Source organism: Meles meles, chromosome 8 (assembly GCF_922984935.1).
Source record: "Meles meles chromosome 8, mMelMel3.1 paternal haplotype, whole genome shotgun sequence".
NCBI classification, from domain to species: domain Eukaryota; kingdom Metazoa; phylum Chordata; class Mammalia; order Carnivora; family Mustelidae; genus Meles; species Meles meles.
In genome coordinates, this window is record NC_060073.1 from 20,526,987 (window position 1) to 20,548,927 (window position 21,941).

At 56.7% G+C, this 21,941-nt stretch overlaps 1 protein-coding gene across 5 annotated transcripts; it reads left to right on the plus strand.

Moving 5' to 3' along the window:
• The first annotated feature begins 303 nt into the window (after positions 1-303).
• On the plus strand, positions 304-16,903 carry CHST1 (carbohydrate sulfotransferase 1). 5 transcript variants are annotated; one of them, XM_046016070.1, is made up of 4 exons: positions 304-721; positions 12,685-12,812; positions 13,438-13,562; positions 14,743-16,903. In XM_046016070.1, exon 4 carries the CDS (start codon positions 14,785-14,787, stop codon positions 16,018-16,020), a length of 1,236 nt encoding a protein of 411 aa, XP_045872026.1. In that variant the 5' UTR covers positions 304-721; positions 12,685-12,812; positions 13,438-13,562; positions 14,743-14,784; the 3' UTR covers positions 16,021-16,903. The 5 variants fall into 5 exon arrangements, with proteins under 5 accessions (XP_045872026.1, XP_045872024.1, XP_045872025.1 ...); XM_046016068.1 differs by having other exon boundaries at positions 12,691-12,812; XM_046016069.1 differs by having other exon boundaries at positions 12,691-12,812; positions 13,466-13,562.
• Positions 16,904-21,941: the final 5,038 nt, after the last annotated feature.

Genomic DNA, 21,941 nt, shown 5'->3' on the forward strand with positions numbered 1-21,941 from the left:
ACCCCGTCCTCGCCTGCCTATCCCCTGAGCCGCGGGGTGTGGGTGTGGCTCCCTCGGGGTGGGGGTGCGGCGGAGGGGTGTGGGATTGGCACGGGAGCCGGCCTACGGAGGGGGCGCCCGGAGCGCAGGAGGCTGGGGCAGCGCGGGGCGGCGCGGGGAGCGGGAGGGCGTGTGTTGGAGGGGTGGGGAAGAGAAGGGGGCGGGCGGCCGCCGAGGGGCGGGCGGCTTCGGGGGGGTGGAGCCCGGACCGCAGCGCCCGCCGCTTGCTCGGCGCTATAGCCGCCGCCGCCGTCGCCGCCGCCGCTCCGGGCTTCGGTTGTAAGGCGGGCGGACGGGCGCGCTCGGCGAGGCTCCTGCGGCTGCTGCTCTCCTCCGGCGCCCGGGGGCTGCGGCGCGCTGGGTCCCGGCCCCTGGCCGGGTGCCCCTCGGGCCCTCGCGCCCCGGTCCCCAGTCCCGCGCCCTGCCCGGGAGAACGTTCTGCGCTGGCCGGGCCGCCCCGGGCTCGCGCCCCCGGGTCATGAAGAGGGGCCCGTGAGGGGCGCGCGGAGGCGGTGGAAGAGGAGGGAGGAGGGAGGCCGAGGAGGAGGGCGCGGAAGGCGGAGGATGCCGCCGCCGATGCCGCCGCCGCCGCCGCCCGCCGGCCCCCGGCGAGCCTGACTCCAGACCTGAGGATGGAGCCGGCGCTGGGCGCTGCAGCGGCTCCCGGTGCGCCCCCCACCAGGTATCGGCCGGGCCCGGCGGGCCCCGGGAGGGCGGGAGCGGACCCTCGCCGCAGCAGCGGGAGGGGCGCGGGCGCGGTGGGAGACGCCCCTCCGCTCGAGGACAGTCGCCGCCGGCGGGGCGGGGAGGGGGGAGGACGGCAGCGCGTTGGTCGCAGGGAGGGCTCCCCGGGCCGGTGGCGGGTGGGCGCCGCGACCACCCCGGCTCTCCCCGCCCCCATTCGGCGAGGGCAGCAAACTTGAGAGGCGCGGCGGCCCCGAGGCGGCCCGCTCTCCGCGTCTGCGAAGCGCACTCGGGGGGTGCCCGGGGCTCGCCGTCCCACAGCCTGCCGGGCTCGGGGCTGCTGAGGCTCCTCGAGACCCTGAGATCCCACGCTTGCACCAACTTTCCAAACCAGGGCTGCGCCGGGAGGCAGGGGGCTGCTCTGGGCTTCCTGCCCCTGGCCCGGCTCCGAACCCGCACCAGTCACTCTGCGATGAGTGGGATGGATGGTGCAGAGACCCCCCACGGGAAGGCAGAACCACCTACCCTCCCGCTCTTCTCTGGGTAGGACCTCGGGAGCAGCCCCTCTCGGGCTCCGGGAACCCAATGCTTGCTTTCACAGTAATAGCCCTGAGTAGCCCTGGCGGGGATGCTAGGGGTTAAAAGGTAAGACCTGAGGATTGTCCTAGGGTGGCACCTTGGCCTGATTTGCCGTGCCACAGGGTGCCCCCTCCCCCCATCCCAGGCTGGGTTCCCAGGTTTAGGTTCCTTACCTCTGGTGCAGGTTTCCTTCCGATGGACTTAAGCAGGTGGTTCCTAAGAAGGACTCTGGAGCCCAGCATCTTTTGGAGGGCTGGTGGGGCAGGGAGCAGAGGGCACCTAGGATTAGGGGCAAGAGGCAGGCCCCCTGGCTGGGAAAGTAGCTGCTTTGGCAAGCCAAAGGAACGAGGTATTAAGAGGCAAGCAGGTGGGGGCTGAGGTACCAGGTACCCGCCTTCAGGGCTTTCTGGATCCCTTATGATGGGGGCGGGTGTCTTAGGCAGAGACCTTACCTGGCCAGGCAGTTCCAAGGCTCCAGTCCTCAACAACTGGGGACACTCACAGGCATCACCATGACCCTGTTTCTTTTTCCAAGTGTTCTCACCGACATGACTCACACATTGGATTCACCAGGGAGGTATCAAGCCTCCAACCTGCTCCCTTTCCCTCCCTCCCTGGGTCTTCAGTGAGCAGCTAGGGAAAGGAGGGGGCGGATTTGCCCTTGGGCCTTAGCGCCCCCCCCTCACGGCCCCCAGCCTGGCCCTCCACTGTAGATTTTCATTTCCCTGCTATGTCTCCGTTGGGGGCAGGTTAGCTGTCCTAGGCCAGGCCAGGGTGGGGGAATGGGGAGGAAGTCTGTGCTAAAGATCCACCCCCCCTCCCGCCCGCCCCGCTGGGGCTTTGAAATCTTGGTCACGCCCCCCCTCCTGGCACATATACTTAACACAGCCTCCTCATGTCAAAGCAGAAACACATTTTCCCCCTAAAATCTAAATTTCCCTCTTTGCTAAATATTGCAATGCTTTTAGCCAGAGGTTTCCTCCTCTACACTGGAAGTCAAGCTCCTCTTGCAGACAGCTTTCCTCCTCCGTGGCCTCTCAGCCACCTCTGCTACGTTCAGGCCCGAAGTAGGAAAGATGCAGATCCCTCTTACCTCTCTGTCCCCCCACCCTCAGGGTCCTAATTCCAGAGGAAGGGCAGCGCTGCGCTCATGGTGCTGATGTAAGGGTCATGTTTGCTGCCTGCAGACACACCGAGATGTACATTTGTGCTCCCCTGAGTCTGCAGAGGGGCCCAGAAGGCAGGTTTTCATGGGGCTGGGGGGCAACAAGCTTGTACCTCTCTGAGTTCCCCTTGCCCACACCCCTGTCTCCTTCCCTTGCCCACTGTGGCTCTCTCTTTACTTTTCAAACTCACTCTGCATTGGTGCGGGGAGGGAGCATTTGATATTCATAATCTGGTTCAGAGAAGGTCCCGAAGCCCTGAGTCACTGTATGGTTTCCATGGAAACAGACTTGTTCTGAGGACTCGGCATAGCACGGCAGTGGTGGGGGAGAAGGGAAACATATAGTAAAATTGGGCTCCACAAGTGTGGCAGGAGTTGGGCCAGCTCCCTTTGATAGGGGCAGGGAGAGGCTGGGCAAGGCTCTAGGGTCCCTGCAGGAGGGGCTGCCTCTCCCCACCCCACTGGGGTCCCCACTCCGGGAGCTGCTCAGCTTTCCTTGCCGCTTTTGGCAGATTGCTGCGTCTCCCATGGGCCTCCTGGTGAGGTGTCCAGGCTCATTGCTGCCGCCCTGTGCCTTACTTTCCTCTTCTGTGAAATGGGGAGGAAAGCACACCTACCTCTTGGGGGGCTGTGAAGGTCAAATCTGTTGATAAGAAGAACGCACTCATAATCATGGAGCCATGGCAGGTGTTCAGTAAGTGTCATTCCTGCTAATTCAGGGGGTTGGAAGGAGCATCGCCTGTGTGGTCACCTGCGTCTGTCCTCGTGTGCAGGTGGTCTTGACATCGGGCAGGGCTGGCCTCTGGCTTCGGAAGAGCTCCCCCCAGCCACCCCGGCTGGGAACCAGCCATCCATTCCTTCCTCCCACAAAGCATTTATTTAGGTTGCTGCGGGCCCATCACCGTGCTAGGGAGGCCTGGCTCGTGTTCAAACCCCACCTGTCTAGGAGCCTTGTGGGAACAAATTCTCCCAAGTCCAGATGGATGGGCAGCTTTCTGCCTCAGCCTCCTTGGGATTGGGCCAGAGGGAGAGGGACAGCACAGGTCTAGGCTCTGAGGATAGAGAGAAGGGTTTGGGGTGGGGCAGCTCTTCCTGATCCTGGAGACGCCTCTCCCTCCTGATGAAAGAGGGATCAGGAACTCTCCAGAAAGAAGAGAGATCCTACCCTCCTCCCCCCATCTCCCCAGGTGAGAACTTCGATTGCTGAAGGGTTCCCAGCACACTCCACGAGTCTGGACAGCTCGGGGCTCTAGCCAGAGTCCCCAGCTCCTGTGTCATTACCCAGCCAGCTGGGAGAGGGGCCTGCCCCCTGACCCCGCAGCACCTGCCTGGGCAGTGTCATCAGGGCCATGGCTTGGGGACACCGTGGGCACTAGGGATGGCTCAGCCTGTCTCCCTCACCAGCCCTTCTCTGCCTTGCCACCCTCCTCTCCCAGGCCTGCAGACAACCCCTCATCCTGTTCTGTAAGGTGGGCTTCAGCTCAGAGCTCCCTCCCTCACCCCCCATCACTACTAGCTCTCTGAGAGCAGCAGAGAAATACTAGAAATGCTTCCGTATCTCTCAGTCCTTCCTTCTCTTACAGATGGGAAAACCGGTTCAGGTTTGCTCCTAGGACCCGCACCCAAGCTAGCGGTGGCTGCTCCCAGCTCCACCTCAGCCCTGGGGATGGCCTTCCCTCTTCCCTGGCTCTCCAGGTGGCCCCAGGTGCTGCCCAGCCCACACATCCAACCTCCTGGCCCCCCAAATAGCAGTTTCCTGCCAAGCTTCTCCCCCCCACCAGGTCTCTCTGGACTGCTTTGCTGTCCTCATTGGTGTTCACAACACCTTCCAATTTAATATCCTCTGCAAATTTCATTAACGGACTGTTTACTCCCTCTCTCAGGATCATTAATGAAGATGTCAGATAAGATCTGACCCAGTGCCGAGTCTGGGCCGCCCTGCCCCCCGCTCCCAGACTCTGTCCCGCAGCCCCTTCTGCCTGGGCACGCCTCCTCCACTCAGGACCCTTGGGACCTGTCCCCCTCCTGCTTCCGGCCCCATGACAAGTGCTGAGGGCCAAGTCTGTTTGAATTAATTTTGTAAGATTACTCGAGGCGCTGTATCAAATGCTTTGCTAAAAATCAAGATATATTACCCTGCCTGCATTTCCTTCATCTACCGGTCTTGTAATTCTATCAAGAAAGCTATCAAGTTTGTCAGGCATGATTTGTTCTTTATAAATCCCCACGGTGCCGCGTGGGGGCACAGAGTTCCCGCGTTTCTAAATGTTTAGAGATTCCCTCTTTTGTGTGTGCTCCTTGATTAGAACTGGGAGGCTGTGAGCTGGGAACTGTGGAGAGAGTGCGTCTGTCTCTTCCTCTGGGATGGGGAACCGGGCACAGCTCCTCCCTCCTCCGGGTCTCTGCTGGGGGCAGTGAGTTTAGTGCCCATGGAGTACCTCGCAGCCTCTGCGGGCCCCGGCCTGGGTAGTTAGGGTGGGGATGGACCGAGGGCTCGGGCTCCAGGGCTGGTTGTTCTCCCTCAGGGTTCTGCAGGCAGATGAGGAAGAGAGATAAGTCTGAAGCCAGCATTCGGGAAGTATCATTAACTGATTGCCGTGGCGCTGTGCTCAGATCTCATTGTAGCCCCTCCCCTGCCCTGGGAGGTGGGTGTGGGCTCCCTTCTTGGGTACCTGGGACTTGGGGGGAGGGTAAGGCTCTCTAGGACCCAAGGTCTGGGTTTCTCATCTGCTGCTATGTTGCTCCTAACCACTCAAGGCATCAGTGTAGGGTCAGGAGACCTAATTGGGGTGATTCAGACAGAGGGTTTCAGGAGGTTGGAGGGGGAAGGAGGGGAAGCCTTCAGGAAGAACCTGGGAGAGGTGAGGACCTCACACACCGTGCTCCATAGCCTGCGTCCAGTTCCCCTGCTAGGCACTCTGAGCTGTGGGAGTGAGTCACTTAACTTCGTGAGCCTCTGTCTGTCACCTGTGTCATGGAGCCTGTTGTAATCCTTACTCCCGAGCTTGGAGAGAGCGTCCAATAAAGCGGGGCATGAAAGGTTTGTCATAGGGTTCTAGGCCCTCAGCGAGCAGCCGTTATGTCCTGTCCAGGTCCCTGTTGGTGTGGGGCGGGGACATTCATCCGATTTCTTGTGCCCAGTGGGTGGCTCTCCCTAACGCTTCTCATCCAGGAGATAGCAGTGACAGGGTGAGCCATACCAGCATCCATGCAAGCTGCTGTGGGCTGGTGGTAAGTTCTAGGCTTAGGGAGCAGGGAGACCTTATTCTGGTCTTGAGCCCAAACCCTAAATCCCATTCTAGACCATTTTAGGCCAGGTACGAATAAAGACATTCTTGGGCATCCTCTTGGTTACATAGGATTTGGACGTTCCTGGGCTTTCTGGGCAAGAAACATACATACTCATGCTTCCCTCTCCTTGCCTAGCCAGACTGCTCTGGCTGCTGTCAGGTGTGATACTGCACCAGCCGTGTCTGCACCCACCACCTCTTCCAGGCTTCGTGATAATCTTCCTTTTTGTCATTCAGCTGGGAGGGAGAGCCCCCTGGGCAGTGGTGAGGTGGCAGAGACTTGATGCCAGTCACGACTGGGGTCCTGTCTGGGTATCCGCAGCTCCCTCCATCCTGCGTGAGAGGCTCAGGTGAGCCTCTCCCATGCCCAACTCGCCTCCCCAGGGGCCAGCTGGGGCGGAGGCTGGAGACTCCAGCACCTGGGGTCAGAGGGCCCCCCTCCCACCCCTCCAACAGCAGCTGCTAATTAGCTCCTGCGGGAGGTTTCCCATCCTTGAAGCTGGGAGGATGGGCCAAAGCCCCGGTATCCAGGGGGTGGAGCCTCGGTACTATTCAGACTCTGGCTGTGGCTGCCGAGGAGGAGGGGATGGTGGGGTGGGGGTGGGGGTGGGGCAGCGGGGGACAGGAAACCGGGGCCTTTCCGCCCAGTGTCGGGGCAGAAGGGTCCGCCTACCACAAGCCGGGCTGTGGTAGGACCAGCCTGAGGGAACCGGGCCCTTCTGACTCATCCCTCCTCCGTGAGGCGCCGGGCACACCGGGGCCTTGTGCCAGGAGGTCAGTCACTCTGTCCGCTGCTGGGGAAAACTTTCCTCCGGTCGGGCCAGGACCCCGCTAAGCCGCTGGGCCCACAGCAGGACCGCGGGGCAGTCTCTGCCCCTTGGACAGCAAGTGTCTCCAGCCACACAGGCCATGGCAGCTTTGGGGCAGGAGACTGCGGCATCTGTTTTAACTTCCTTAAACATTTTCAGGCCGTTACAGTTGGTCTGTAGGTTTGAGCGGTCCTTGAAAAACACACTCCTGGTTCTTACTTACTGGGTCCCTGCTCTGGGCCCAGCACTGTGCTAACTTCTTGATGTTTCTTGGCTTTCTGTCTCACAACCCAAGTATTTGGATTTCCCCATTTCACAGATGAGGACAGCTGAGGTCTATGGAGTAAGTTAAGCGCCTCGCTCAAGGTCTCGTAGCTATCAAGCAATAGCAGTGGGGTTTAAACCCAGGGCTATTCAGCCCCACAGCTAGGGGGCCCAACCACCACCCAGTTACACCTGTGGGTAACTTTCCAAGGACACGTGAGGCCCCATGGGGGTCTCTGATGTCATTATGTGTGGACATCAGAGGGATCTGCTCTGGAGATACCAGAGCTCCCAGGGGGCAGCTGAGTGTCTCCGCTGAGGGTGGAATTTGGTGGACAGTCACTTTCCGGAACCACGACTGTGAGAACTTGTCCCGCTGAATCTGCCTGAAGGAATTACTGGTTCTGCCTGCGGGATCTGTGGATAAATACGGGGCCTGAGGACTCCGAAGACTGTATACAAACACCATGTTTGTGTTGGTGCAAATTCTCGGGAGAAGGTCCGCAGGCCTCACAGTGTTTCAACTAGTGGGGGTATCACCCCAAAGAGACATTACTATTGCCTCCCATCTCCCCTGGGACGGCCTGGACCACAGAGGCTGATTCTGGACCCCATGGGGATCCCCTTCCCTGGAAGGTTGCGCTGGCTGAATTATGTGCCCGCATACCTCTCACCTTGAAGGATGTTCTAGAACACAGCCCCATGAAACATTGTCAGGCTTATTAGGTACGAGTTCTTGAGAATGGCAGGCTGTGCTCAGGACTCTCTAGCAGACCCCTCGGGAGAAATCTTGTGCTGGACTCAGTACCAGGAATAGCTGGGCATCTCTTGAGCAGTTGTTGTAATTCTCATCTCATGGATCCTATGAAACATGAAGTGATGTATTTCCCTTTTCCCATTGGCTGCCAGGCAGCTCTGACCCAGCTGGGTTGCCCGGAAGTGTCTTGGCTCTTGTATGCTAACCTGGCTTCTGGTTCTTTCTGACTTTCATACCCTTGTTTTTCACTTGACTCATTTCACGACCTCACTTTTTTTTTTTTTTAAGGAAGAAAAAAAAAAACCTTGCTGATTTACATGTTTTAGCCTTAACTAAACAAACATCTCTGGTGGGTCAGCGTTGGCTACCGCTAGCTACCGCAGACCCAGGGATTAAGCACTTCCTTTCTGCAGTCTCTCCCAGAGGCTTGTTTGCCAACTCCTTCCTCCCCGTCCTGTCCCCCCTGCCCCTTGCTCCAGTTCCTGGGGCTCCGGAGAGCCTCAGGGCTGCTGGCTCCTGGCTCCTGAGGCTGGTCAGAAATCTCATGTTCAGGAACTTTATTCTTTGCCCTCCCTATCTCCACAGAGCTCTACAAGCTGTTTTTAGGAAGAAAAAGTGGGGAGGGGCGTCATTTCCCCAACTCGGGCTTCGGCTTCTCCCCGAAGCCCCTGCCCCCTGGGAGGTCTCCCTCTTTTTCAGCTCCTGACCTGTGTCTCTCAGCTGCACCCGCTGCCTGCCATCCTTTGTGGCCTGCCTGAGCAGACAGAGCCCAGTTCTGGCTGGAAGGTAGTGTGCCTTGGAGATGGGGGAGGAAAGAGCCGGCTGGCAGTGCCCTGGGGGACAGAATAGGAGGCACAGTGAGTTGCCAGTGTGATTTCAGTGCCCCACCCCTCCAGGTCTTGCACAGGGCGGTTTTGCTCTCTCCCAAAAAGTTAGTAAACTCAAACAGAACTGAGAGGCTCAGTGTGAGCTGCTTTCTTCCCACCGCAGTCTCCCGGCCCCTCCCGCTGGGGCAGCTGGGGTTACCAGAATAGTGGTTGTATATGAATGTATATAAATACTCCCCCTCGCAGGCATCCCCTTTTTAAAAACAAGAAGTAGTAACCTACTATTGCACATGTGGTTTCTGGCTCTGGCTTTTTTATCTTGGGCCATGGCCTTTCATTCCGTGTATACAAATCCGTTGAGGCTTCTCTGATATGGTCAGTTGAAAAGAAAACCTTAGGGCAGGGGAGAATACTGCTCGTAAAGGGTTGAAGCCTCTGCAGTGCCCATGGGTGGGCTTTAGGGGGGTCCACAAACCCTCTGACTGTGTATGTAAAGTTGTGGATACAAAGGAATCTTTCTGGAAAGAGCGACCGTGTCTTTCCAAGTGCCCTGTGGCCCCCAAAAAGGCCAAAGCCACAGCTCTGGGTTAGATGCGGTTTTACAGAGTAGAAGCTGGGGGCCCAGCAGAGGGTGGAGTGAACCCAGCAGAGGGTGGAGCCCCTTGGCTCTTAGGCCCCCTGGGGGCTGCCCTGGTCGGGGCTGAGGGGATGGGGTCCAGCTGCCAGCCCTGATACATTTTTTGGAAGATGACTGGGACTTTCCTGCTCCCAAAGGAGCATCCCCCTGCCAGCAGGGGGGTTCTGACCCTGAAAATGGAGCATGGGGCCTTCCTGGGATCAGAGAACCCTAATAGTCAGAGTTTGGAGGCCCTTAGCCTGGATCTATGGAAATATCGAGGCCAGCGAGGGGCCAGCAGATGAGTCCAAGGTCACCCAGCCAGGGGAAGCAGAGGTTCCTGCCTGTGATCTTGAGCTCAGTGATCCTTTCCCCGCTAGAGAGAGGCCCTCTGGATGAAGTGGGGCTGCCCGTTGATGCTTGCCTCTTGGTGTGTGGGTGAAGAAGAGAGGATGCACAGAGCAGAGGCCACAGCTCGGGTGCGGGTGTCATCATCGCACTTCACGGCATCCTGCAACATCACCTCCCTTGGCTGAATCCTCACCCAAGGCCCCAGGTAGCACTGGCCACCGGGAATTCTGAACCCAGCGAAGAACGCAGGGCCAAGAAGCTGTACTACAGGATGTGACCACTAGAGGGCAGCGGGCAAGCCGCTGCGGTGGCCCAGCCGGGGGAAGCTCTCGGGCTGGGAGAGGAGCGGAAGGAAGGGAAAGGCAGCAAGCAGAGGCCAGCGGGGCAGAGGTCTGGCACCGCAGCCGGGGAGAGTGTCTGTCTAACCGTCAGAGTCAGTGAGATCTGTCCTCACGTGCTTACTTGAGACACGAAGCGGACGAGACATTTAATGGTGATAATAGCAATGTACATTCATTGAGTACTTACTTTGTGCCGGACACTGGGTTGATTAGTCCTCACAACAGCCTTGTTAAACTGATCCCCCCTTTTCTGGTGAGAGAACAGAGGTACAGAGAGATTCAGAAACCTGGTCATCAATGGGGCTCGTGCCAGAGCCCATGTCCCCAGCACGTGGCTGTGATGCATTCTATGCTTGGCACTGACTAAATGCTTTAGTTCTTTCAATTCTTGCAACTGCTGCTATGGTTATACCCACTTTATGGGTAAGGAAACTACGGCTCAGAGACCCCTAGTGAATCCAGGTCCACACACCTGCTCAGTGATATCCAGGTGGGTGTGGTTCCGTGGCTTGAGCCCTGAGCTACGAATTCCAGTTCCCCATTGGAGAGCAGTTTCTCACTCCCTCCCTGTGCCCTAATCTGAAGGTGGCTGGTACAGAAACCTGAGTTTTCCCCCTGGGACTTCACTGAATCCCCGGCTTCCAACACAAGTTACAGATTCTGAGCTCCTGTGACTAAGGCTTGCCTGGATTTTGACTATCCAGAGGTGGAGGAAGGTCATGCCAAAGGCTGCTCAGAGCCCAGGGAGGGGCCGTGGGGCTCAAAGTCTGGCTTGGAGGACAAGGGCATTGAAGAGTTCCTTGCAGTGGCCAGAGCTCCCCCGGGAACAGCGGGACCTGGCCCTGGGGCCTCTGGTTTTCAGGGCAGATGCCTCCAGCATACCAAGGAAGCTTGGCCAGTCCTAAGCCCAGCTCCACCAGGCTGGCAGGAGAGTGGGGGCATTTCTAGGAGGGTCTGACTTTCTTCATCTTCCTGTTCCCACGCCCTCGCTTTGCCCTCCTGGGAGGCAGGGGGATGGCCTGAGGCTAAGCCTTTGAACACATTGCCCTCGCTCAGGCTATACCTTGTGGACCCGAGCCCCACTTTCTTAGGGATTTAGAATGAGATCCTTCGTTTACTCCTGATTTATTAGCCAAGGCAGCGGTTTCTAATCTTGGCCTTAAATTTCTCTGGGTTGGGGTGGGAAGAGGTGGTAGGGAGGCTCCCCTCAGTGGGTGAATTCTGGTGGTACCAGAATCTTTGAGTAAAGTGAAATCTCCCCAGGCTTCTGTTTCCTGTCTTGGTGGGGACCAGAGGGGATTAAATGTAGTGGGTCAAGGAGGAGGATTTGAGCATGGGCTCCAGAGAACACTGCCTGGGCAGGAATTCTGGCTCTGGCCCCTTACTAGGAGGGTGAGCTGGGGAAATTCATCTGTAAAATGGGGATATGAGGACATCAACCACATAGGCTTGGAGTGAGCATGAGAGGCATTTTTCACTCCCACCCTGTGCCCTAACCTGTGATCCCTTCTGGGATAAACATCGTCAATACCCAGTAAGTGCTTGCTTCCCTCACGTTCTCCCCCATCCATAATTCCTAGAACAGGGCCTGGATCTTGCTGGATAGCTGAGAGATCTTTATGAATAAGTACAAAACGAGTCCATCCTAAAGATGTGTATTAGGACATTGCAACTATGGACTCTTACTCAAATAAATATTACCTGTACAATTATTGATGGTATTCCCTACCTGTTCTTTAGAGGCATCTGTCTTGGGACACTTAGGCAGGGTGGGCCCGCATTTTGCAGGAGAATCTAATTTAATGCGAGGAGGTAGTTTTCTGTGGGTACCTCAGCGAACCCTGTTGATGGAGTCAGCATTCTCTGTGGCCCTGGGGTGAGGTGGGGGTGGGATGGGCTGGGGTCAGGTGTGTGGTTTTCTGTGATCACACCGGAGGTTCCCAAGAGTCTAGGTTGTGTTCTTCCCATATTTACCGCCACCTGGTGACGTGGTACTCTTCCCTATAGGTACTGAGCACAGGCTAAAGGTTAAAATTGGACTCGTAAGCCCCAGAGCCTCAGCAGGCCCACTGTCCTCTCAGCTCAGCCTCTGCGCCCCTCCTGGAGGCAGCCAGACTGTTTCAGCTCTGTTTCTTCTCCGCTAAGCTGATGGCAAAGGGTCCAGAGCACTGGCCCAAGAGTCTGATGGAGATGGATTCGAGTCTCTGCTATTCCTTATTTGCTTCTGCACATTTGCTTAGTCTTTGAGCCTCAGTTTCTCCACCTAAACAATGGGAGTGAGGACCCTGACCTCCCAGAGGGGGCTGTAAGGAATAGTGTGTTGTTTGGAATTGGCTGAGCCAGGCAGCAGGGCGGGTTTGGGAACTGAGAATCCACGAACCCCTCCCCGAAAGGAGCTATGCCAAATAGCAGGATGTGGGAAGAATATTCACAAAGCACAAGTTCACCCCCCTCCCCACCCCTGGCCATGAACCTTGATCCACAAGACTTTGATCAACAAGACCAGACAGCAAAGGAAAGGATCTCTTAAGTGTTACATTACGGATTGTCTGTACCCTTGCAATGCCTGGTCTCTCTCTGGCCGATTTATACATGGGCTGGGGACATCAACTGAATGCATGTATGAAGGCCAGGTGTGTGTAAGCTGGAGAAACAAGGTCAGGTCTTCTCCGAGGGAAAGTGTGGGCTCTGGGGAACCTGTGAGATGTGCATTAAACCAGACATGTGAGCTCAGGCAGGTCACCCCACTCTCTGTGTCTCAGCTTCCTCGCCTGTGAAATGGAGCCAATCCTGGCTTCCCAGTGATGCTCCCATGCAGAATAAATGCGCGAGTGCAGGTAAAGGGCTTAGGAAGTATTCGACAGATGCTAACTGAAATAATGCCACAGTCTTGGTGTTTGAATTTAGAATCCGCAGACAGCATCCAGGTCCGGAACGCTCCCTGGTCCACTTATGCTTTGAGTTTTAGGTAGCTGTTCTCGTCTCCGGTGTGGCTGGAAGAAGAACCTCCCTCCCTGGCTGTCCCTTCTGTGCGGACCTCGGTGTCTGGACTGTCCAGACAGAGCTGTCATTTCCACCTGGAGGTCTGGGGTGAGCACCCCCTGCCTTGGTGATTTCTACCAAACCCCTCTTGGGGAGTCACTGAAAAAGTCAAATTTTGAAGGGTCGGGCTGTTCTGTTGATTTAAAACACAGAACCAGTCAGGACTGTGCTCCGGCCTAGTTTTCTGGAATAACCTTGACTGATGCTGTTCATGGTTCGGTGCTGAGCACTGTGTCTGGTCACCAGAGCTGAACAGAACTAGGGAGGCCCCAGGTTATTTGTGTTCAGTGGATTTCTTTGCAACTCCCCTGGATGGTGGGTGTGAGGGGTCCTCCCCGGGGTGGTTGCCTGTTTAGGGTTCTCACTCTCGGTCAGCTGGGGTAGTGTAGGCTCGCCAGCTCCCTGCCCACTGGGTCCTGATGTGAGGGACTTGGACTTGCCAGGAGGGGGTGGGTAGGGGGTGGAGGGCTCAGGAGTCAGGAGGCCAGATCCCAGGGGATAAAATATGTCCCTGGGATAGCTGGAGCCCTGAATCAGTGATAGATCTGGGAGAGCAGCCGGGGCCCTTGTCGCCCTGCACTGGGGGACAGTCTATGGGGCACAGGGTGTAAGAGAGAAGGGGTGGGAAGGGCGATGTTGACAGATAACCCTCCCCCCTTCCCCCCCGCCCCAGAACCTTTCCTCTCCCTCTCTCTCTACAGTCTGTTGGCCACAGGGCCGCTGCACAGGCTGGGACTGCCGGCTAGGCCAGGAGGCCTGACAGCTGCGGACTCTTTAGCTTGGAGCAGCCCTTCTTTGGTGAGTCGGGGAGCCCTTCCTGCATTCGCTCTGGGAGCAGCCCCAGTTTTCCCTTGGGGCCCGGTAGCTGAGCCAGCCTCTCTACAGGGCAACTTCCTGATGCTCCGACTGGCCGCTTGCTCTGGACATTTGGTCTTTCATTTTCCCTGCTCTCCTGCCCACCCCCCTGCCCTGCACCCACCCTTGCTTTCTCCATTCTTTGAGATGCCCCTTTTCTTCCACCCCCTCCTCGTCTCTCCATCCTGCCTGGTTCTCTGGGGCCATTGCTGAGTCCCAGTGGGGTCTCTGAACGCCCCCTGTGGGCAGAGGGCAGAGAGCCCAATGGTGGAGGCCCTTGAGGACTGGCTGGGATGGGGGTCCCTGAGGAGCGAGTTCACCTGCTGTCAGTTGGGGTCATCTGCCCCACGCCTGGACTGGACCTCTTGCCCCAGTAGCCAGGAGCAAACCTGGAGGGTGCTGGGGCCTGGGAAAGGATGCTTTTCAGCAGCCCCTGGACCTTTCTCTGTTCTGGTCTGGTTGACTCTCACTGGCTCTGGGAGTCCCAGGAGTCCTCATCTGGGTACACTGGGCACCGGCAAGCCTAAGCTGGGAGGTGGGCTTGACAAGTTGTCCCCCTCTCCTGGCCCAGTGGGTAAAGGTGAGCGGGATCCTCGTGGTGTGCCTCTGACATGAGCTCTTTTTCCTTCTAGGGGTGGTGGTGGGGGGAATGGAGGAAAGATGACCACATGGGGAGGCTGTTGCTTGCTCGTGGGGGTGAAAGATGTAGGTGAGCCCTAGAGGAGCTGGTAGGGGTGACAGGCAGTGGCAGGGGAATGGCTAGAAGCAGGGACTGGTGGGCCGCTGAGTGTGTGAGCTGGGGAAGATCAATTCTTGCACAGTGGGGCCCACTAAGGAACTCCAGGTTCATGGTGGGAGTCCCCTGCAGCATTCGTTAAACTCTGCATGTGGGAACTCAATTTGTTCCGTCCCCAGAAGCTCCCAAGATTTCCCAGAGATTGTAAAAAATCTAGCCTAGAAGCTGCTCAGTCCTTAGGCGCGTGCGTGAGCATCCGGCAGGGAATCGCGTAGGTCCCGGGACCCTATGGAAACCAGCCTGTCCAAAGGAGCAGGCCAGGGCCCCTGGTCTGGTGATGCACCTGGCGCAGCCTGCTCCCTGATGGACGCCCACCTTTGCCCGCAGACCTCGCATGGTGGAGAAGCAGCCCCATGAAGGTGCCCAGCCATGCAATGTTCCTGGAAGGCCGTCCTCCTCCTTGCCCTGGCCTCAATCGCCATACAGTACACGGCCATCCGCACCTTCACCGCCAAGTCCTTCCACACCTGCCCGGGGCTGGCGGAGGCGGGGCTAGCCGAGAGGCTGTGCGAGGAGGGCCCCACCTTCGCCTACAACCTCTCCCGCAAGACCCACATCCTCATCCTGGCCACCACGCGCAGCGGCTCCTCCTTCGTGGGCCAGCTCTTCAACCAGCACCTGGACGTCTTCTACCTGTTCGAGCCCCTCTACCACGTCCAGAACACGCTTATCCCCCGCTTCACCCAGGGCAAGAGCCCCGCGGACCGGCGCGTCATGCTGGGCGCCAGCCGCGACCTCCTGAGGAGCCTCTATGACTGTGACCTCTACTTCCTGGAGAACTACATCAAGCCGCCGCCTGTCAACCACACCACCGACAGGATCTTCCGCCGCGGGGCCAGCAGGGTACTGTGCTCCCGCCCCGTGTGCGACCCCCCGGGGTCCCCCGACCTGGTGCTGGAGGAGGGGGACTGCGTGCGCAAGTGTGGCCTGTTGAACTTGACGGTGGCCGCTGAGGCCTGCCGTGAGCGCAGCCACGTGGCCATCAAGACAGTGCGGGTGCCCGAGGTGAACGACCTTCGGGCCCTGGTTGAAGACCCCCGGTTAAACCTCAAGGTCATCCAGCTGGTCCGAGACCCGCGTGGCATCCTGGCCTCCCGCAGCGAGACGTTCCGCGACACTTACCGCCTCTGGCGGCTCTGGTACGGCACGGGGAGGAAGCCCTACAACCTGGATGTGACGCAGCTGACCACGGTGTGCGAGGACTTCTCCAACTCTGTGTCCACTGGCCTCATGCGGCCCCCGTGGCTCAAGGGCAAGTACATGTTGGTGCGCTACGAGGACCTGGCCAGGAACCCCATGAAGAAGACCGAGGAGATCTACGGTTTCCTGGGGATCCCCCTGGACAGCCATGTGGCCCGCTGGATCCAGAATAACACGCGGGGCGACCCCACCTTGGGCAAGCACAAATACGGCACCGTGCGAAACTCGGCGGCCACGGCCGAGAAGTGGCGCTTCCGCCTCTCCTACGACATTGTGGCCTTCGCCCAGAACGCCTGCCAGCGGGTGCTGGCGCAGCTGGGGTACAAGATGGCCATGTCGGAGGAGGAGCTCAAGAACCCCTCCATCAGTTTGGTGGAGGAGCGGGACTTCCGCCCTTTCTCGTGACGAGGGCTGCGTGGGTGGGGGTGAGGGGCACATGGTGTCGGTTTTGATAAAATGGACCGTTTTTAACTGTTGCCTTATTTCCCCCTCCCTCTCCCGCCCGCCCGGTCTTTGTGTCCTTCCCACCTCCCCACCCCCACCCCAACAGGCCCCACCCACCCGCCACTCCTTCTGCCTCTTTTTGTCTCTGAAATTTGCACTATGTCTTGGACAGGAATCACTGGGGCAGAGGGGGCGTGAAGCGGGGTAGAGCCCCCAGCCCACCCCCATTCAGACACATGGCTGTTGGGTCTCTGCGTGGATGGTGACAATGTTTACAAGCACCACACTCACATATTCACATACGCACACATGCACACACACGGGCGCCCACGAGGAGAGATACCCCTAAACCGCGGAACTTCTGCAGCATTTCCAGTGGCCCAGTAGTTGGGGTCTGGTAGTTTTGCACTGTCTTACTTCCACAAGGTAAGAGGGTAAAAACAAAAAGGCCACCTGTCTCTAATTTATGAATGGTGTCTAATCCCTCCCCATCCTGCTTCTGCCCCCAATGCCCACTGCCTGCCCTGGAGCAGAGAACAGTCTGCACCCACTCCCCCTCCCCGGCCTGCCCTTGCCTGCCTCTGAGCAGGTTTTTACTGTGAGGTGAATGTGGACCTTGTTTATTTTTTCCAGTCTGTGGTGATGCTGTCTGTCTGTCTGTCTGAGTCTTGTGGCTACCCCTGGACCAGTGACGGCTGATAAATCTTATGAGTTTCTGATTGATCTCGGGGTCCATCTGTAATATTTCTTTGTGCCAAAAGAAAAAAAAAAAGTGGATCAGTTTGCTAAATGAACGTTGAAATGCTTTATCTGTGTTTTCTGTAAATAAAAGAGTGCAATAATATCTGGGCGTTGACTGTGGGACATTCTGAAGGGGTGGCCTGGGTGGGGCCAAGCGGTTCTGGTTTGAGGGATGAGAGAGAAGGAGGTAGAGGCGGGGGTTCAGCGGCCAGTCTCTGGCTTTCAGAACTAGTGTCGCTCGATCACTGTCAACACTGAGCTCAGTGGTTCATTTGCAATCGGTTGGTGGAGACCAGACCCCTTAGAGCCAGGGGTGATGTTCAAAATATGTAACAAGTGGCGTGGCTTGCTGACGTCATGTCCAGAGGTCGGGGTGAAGTCCTGGTGGGCCCTTCCTGTGCCAGGTGTTGCCCGTTTCATTGCTGGGTCTGGGGCCTGGATGGCTGGGAAGGGGGCCCATTCCTGGGGTGGGGTGGCTCAGGGCAGTGGCTGCTGGTCAGCTGGCCTGGAAGTACTTCCGTGTTGTAACCACTAGTGCAGGTGGGCTATCAGCTGTGCGTACTTCCCTTCCCATCCTTGGCAGTGTAGCAGCTTCCTCCAAGGGAGCAACTTCCCCGGCTATTTCAAGAAAACAGCTGGCCCTGGGAGTGGAGGTCACAGCCCTGTTGTCCTGGGACAATGAGAGTCCCTCGGATCAAGCAGTCCCGGGGGTCCTGGGCTTCCTGAGGAAACTCACTCCTGGGCTATATTCTATGAGTCAGGAGGATATGGAGTTAGTGGCCATAGCAGATAACTCAGATAAAAGCTTCATCGAGACAGGCTATGTTGTTTCCTCCTTGTTTAACAGTGTGTGCTGGCTTAAGCCGGGTTCGGTGGCCCCGGGGTTGTGTGTCCAGACAGGAGAGGCCCAGGCTCTTTCCATCTTGTTGCTATTCCATTATTCTGAGGCGTTGCCTTTCCCTATGTTGTCCAAGATGGCTCACTAGGCAATGGGAAGGAGGAAAACGAAGGAGGGCACAGCTCTGCCATTTGTGAGCAAACCCCCAATGTTACAGACGTCACTTCCATTCATGTCTCATTGGCTAGGATCCGGTCAGCAGGGACGCACGTAACCCCAGGGGAGGCTGGGAAATGTAGTCCACTATCTGGGTGGCCATGACTTCTCAGGGGCCCCATGAATCAAAGGCTTATCTCCCTGGACTTCAGATTTCCTCTCTGCAAAAGGGAGTCAGTGTGATGTACACCCCTGCACGTCAACTACCAGTCAGGACTGGTGGACGGGGCCTGGTGCCCTCTTTTCACCCCCTGGTTCACCCGCTCTTCTTCTCCAACCTGTGGTGAGTGAGGCAACCTATAAATTCGTTTCCTGGCATCAGTGCTCAGGGCTCGCTCCCTCAGCTCCCCCGGCTGGGTGCTCCCCTGGGGAAGGCTTCCAGTGGAGGCCACAGCAGGTCGGTTCTTCCCCTGTTACAGTAAATGGTACTGTGGTACTTCTTTCCTAGGGAGGTCCCTGCTCTTTACTTGCCCACTGCCCTGTCTCGGACTGTCCTGGAGCTGGGACACTTCTCTCCTCTGGGTGGGTGGCTTCGTGGTGGAACTGGGAGACACTGGAACTATTGGTCCCCTAACTGCCATGACAGATGGCATTAATGACATGGACTGGGGCCTTAGAGGCAAGTCCTGTTTAGGGATAGGATCACTCATTCACGTATTTCTGACTCTTCTGTGTACAGACCCTGGGGTTATGGATACTCCTTCAAGAAAGACTGTCTCGTGGGAGGCAAACAGATAAAAGGATGGGAACAGCACTGGTGAAGCACATGCCCCCAGGTGTGTGCCAAATAGGCAGGGCTCGGTCCCATAGGAATTTGGTCCTAGAAACCACAAGGCCACTGTAATAAGGCACAGGCTTTCCCCCTAGGCCTGACAGGGTCATTAGATGTGTCTTTGGTCTTGGAGGCTTGGAGAAGTCAGGGAGGGCTTCTTTGAGGTGGTGCTGCCTGAAACCAGTCTTGGAGAGGCAGGCACTGGCCCTACACTGGGTGTGGGAAGATTGTCTTCTCCTGAGAGGGGAGCAGGTGCCAAGGCACAGAGGTGAGAAAGTGTGAGGCATTTACAGCAGTGGGGGCTGCGGGCAGGAACGGGTGGGGGGAGACCGTGTTCCACATCCTGTTCTCAGCTTCTCAAGCTCGGAAAGTCCATTTTACTGGCTCACCCACGGCAGATCCTCCTTCAAGGGATTTATTTGTGATGATCAGCTACACTAGGACCAAACTCCTAGACTCCAAGACTCCTGTCCTCTTGGAGGCTCCGTGTGTCTTGGCTCCCCGACCCACAGCTTTACCCACACCATGCTCTTCTTCACTCTTCCCTCTCTCGTCGTCCTCTTCCTTTCAATTCCTTGAGCACCCTGAGAGAGACTGTTGTGATTATAGCCCCCAATTTGTTCATACCCAACTCTGGACCTAGCCCCGTGCCCTGCTTTGGCCAATGAGACAACAGCAGGTGCGGTGGGTACGGAGACACGAAACGTACCTTTGGAAGTTGTCCTTTTTGGCTGCCTGGTAACTGCCTTTCGCTGCATATGAAGGAAGCCCAGCAGAGCTTGCTGAGGAATGCAGATCACAAAACGAAGAGCCCAAGCTCCCCGGGCAAGGTCCGTCAGCACTTCCCTGGCTTGGCAGCTGCCTTAGACACAGGAGTGAGTCCTAGCCAAGATCAGCCACAGTATGACCTGAATTGTTGGAACTGCCTGGCAGATCTCAGCCCAAATTTCTGACCCACTAAATGGTGGGTTAAAAAAAACAAAAAGTGGTTGTTGTTTTAAGCCACTACGTTTTGGAGTGACTTGTTATACAACAAAGGCTAATGCCATTCTCTGTCCCATGCGGGTGTTAGCCGCAACCAGACCGCTCCTTATGCCTGGGTCAGTCTTACTCCCCTCTTTACCCAATTAATATCCACTCATCCTTTGGATCTCAGCTTAATTATCAACATTTCCTTGGTTTTACCAGATTAGTCTTGTTGGCCCGAGTATAGCCCCATATATAACTGATTCTGTATCTCATGTTTGTATCTCTTGTTTTAGCCCTGACGGCCCTGTGTGCATATCCTTTATAGTATTTACCACAGTTGTCACCACACCTTTGATTACAGGACATGGCGCATAATAGGTGTTGAATAAACCTGGGTTGAATGGTGGCACATAATAGGTGTTGAATAAACCTGGGTTGAATGGATACAAGAGTGAATGAAACTGGTCATCCCCTCTTGCTCACTTTCCTGGGACCTTCATGAAGAACAGGGCACATCCTGTTAGGGATCAGGATGAAACCTGAGGCAGCTCATGCCCTCCCAGGCTGTTCTGAAAAGTTATCAGGAGTGGAAGGGTTCCTGGGAGGCTCAGTAGGTTAGGTGTCAACTCCTGATTTCTGCTCAGGCGGCGTGAGATCGAGCCCCGCGTTGGGCTCCAGCCTATTTGAGAGTCTCTCTCTCTCTCTCCCCCTCCCCCACAAAAAAAGGAAACTTGGGGTGCCTGCGTGGCTCCGTTGTTAAATGTCTGCCTTCAGCTCAGGTCATGATCCCAGGGTCCTGAGATCGAGCTCCCTGCTCAGCGGGAAGCCTGCTTCTTCCTCTCCCACTCCCCCTGCTTGCGTTCCCTCACTCGCTGTGTCTCTCTCAGTCAAATAAATTAAAAAGAAAGGAAGAAAGAAAGAAAGAAAGAAAGAAAGAAAGAAAGAAAACTTAATGGGGGATGGGGCTGAATTTTGTCCCAGGACTCAATGTCCACCATTTCTCCCCTGCCCCACCCCAACCATAGTTAACAATTCTTTCTAATTCGGCATGGACTTCCTGTTTCTTTGCTGCGATGTCTCACCTGCCTGGCCGCCTGTTACAATTTCGAAGGTAAACGCTCTGCAGGAGAATACCAGTGAACAAACATGTGTATAGAATTTTACAGTTTACAAAGCATACTTCCCTTCCTATTAGTCACACCTCTATGGAGGCTGTTTCCTGCTGACACAGAGGCACCTTTTCCTAGCCAGGAAACAGTGGTCAGAGCACCACGTAGGCAAGACTGGCCCTGCCCACTTCTTCTGTGTGTAGCGCTTTGATGGCTCAGAACCTAAGGAGTTACTTCCTGGTCTCGTCCCCACACCTGGGGCCTGTCCTGTTGATACTTGTCATCGCAGGTTTCCTCTGTTTGTGTGTTCCCACCTGCTCCCTCTGTTCTCTTCTCGCCAACAGCACTCCAACTTTCCTGTCCCACTTGCCTGGTGCTCTTGGGAGCTCTCTGGGCTCCACTTCTCATCATCCCAGAGGGTCCTGTCTGGGACAAACCTCAGTACCACCCTGGGGAAGAATGTCCCCCTGCTGAATGCCTCTCCTTGTTGGGAAGGAAAAGATATGGGAGAAGCACCCACATGCTTTCCTGTTTCCTGAGGGTTGGGAAACAGGTTGGAATCAGATCCTCACATCCTCACAGGCAGGCTGGGACCCATCAGGGAGTCTGGCTGAAGCTGTGGGCTGAGTGGTCGCTGGGGTGGGCTTCGTGTGTGTGTGTGTGTGTGTGTGTGCGTGCGTGTGTGTGTGTATGCAGGGGCAGCAGGGGAACTAATGCCCACATAGAGGCCCTGGCTGGCCTGGGGCCTGCAGCCTGCCTGCTCAGGGCACGCACAGACAACCAGCTAGTCTTCACAGAGCCCCAAAGTGCTCCATCGAAACCTCAGATCTGCCCACCTGCCCACCTCCCCCGTCTACTTACGCTGTTTGCTTCCAGGGCTTGAATCCTGCAGATAACTTGTATTTGAAGTTGGGTCATAGTCATCTTGGAGACCACTGTGATAAAAAGTGAGGTTCTAGGTTGCCCCCACTTGCCCCACTTGCTGTGTGACCTCGTGCCCATCGCTTAATCTTCCTGAGCCCTCACGTCCTTATCTATACAGAGATAATCATTCTAATACCTGTCTCAGAGGGCTACTCGGAAGATGGCATAAGGTCGTGTGTTTAAGTGCAGAGCACGGTGCTTGACACCCAGGGAGTGCTCAAGAAATGCCGACTGCTATGACGTCATCATCATCAGCAGACTTGTCATCATTACCATTTTGGGCACCGTTCCCAGCAACGTGCCTGGAATACAA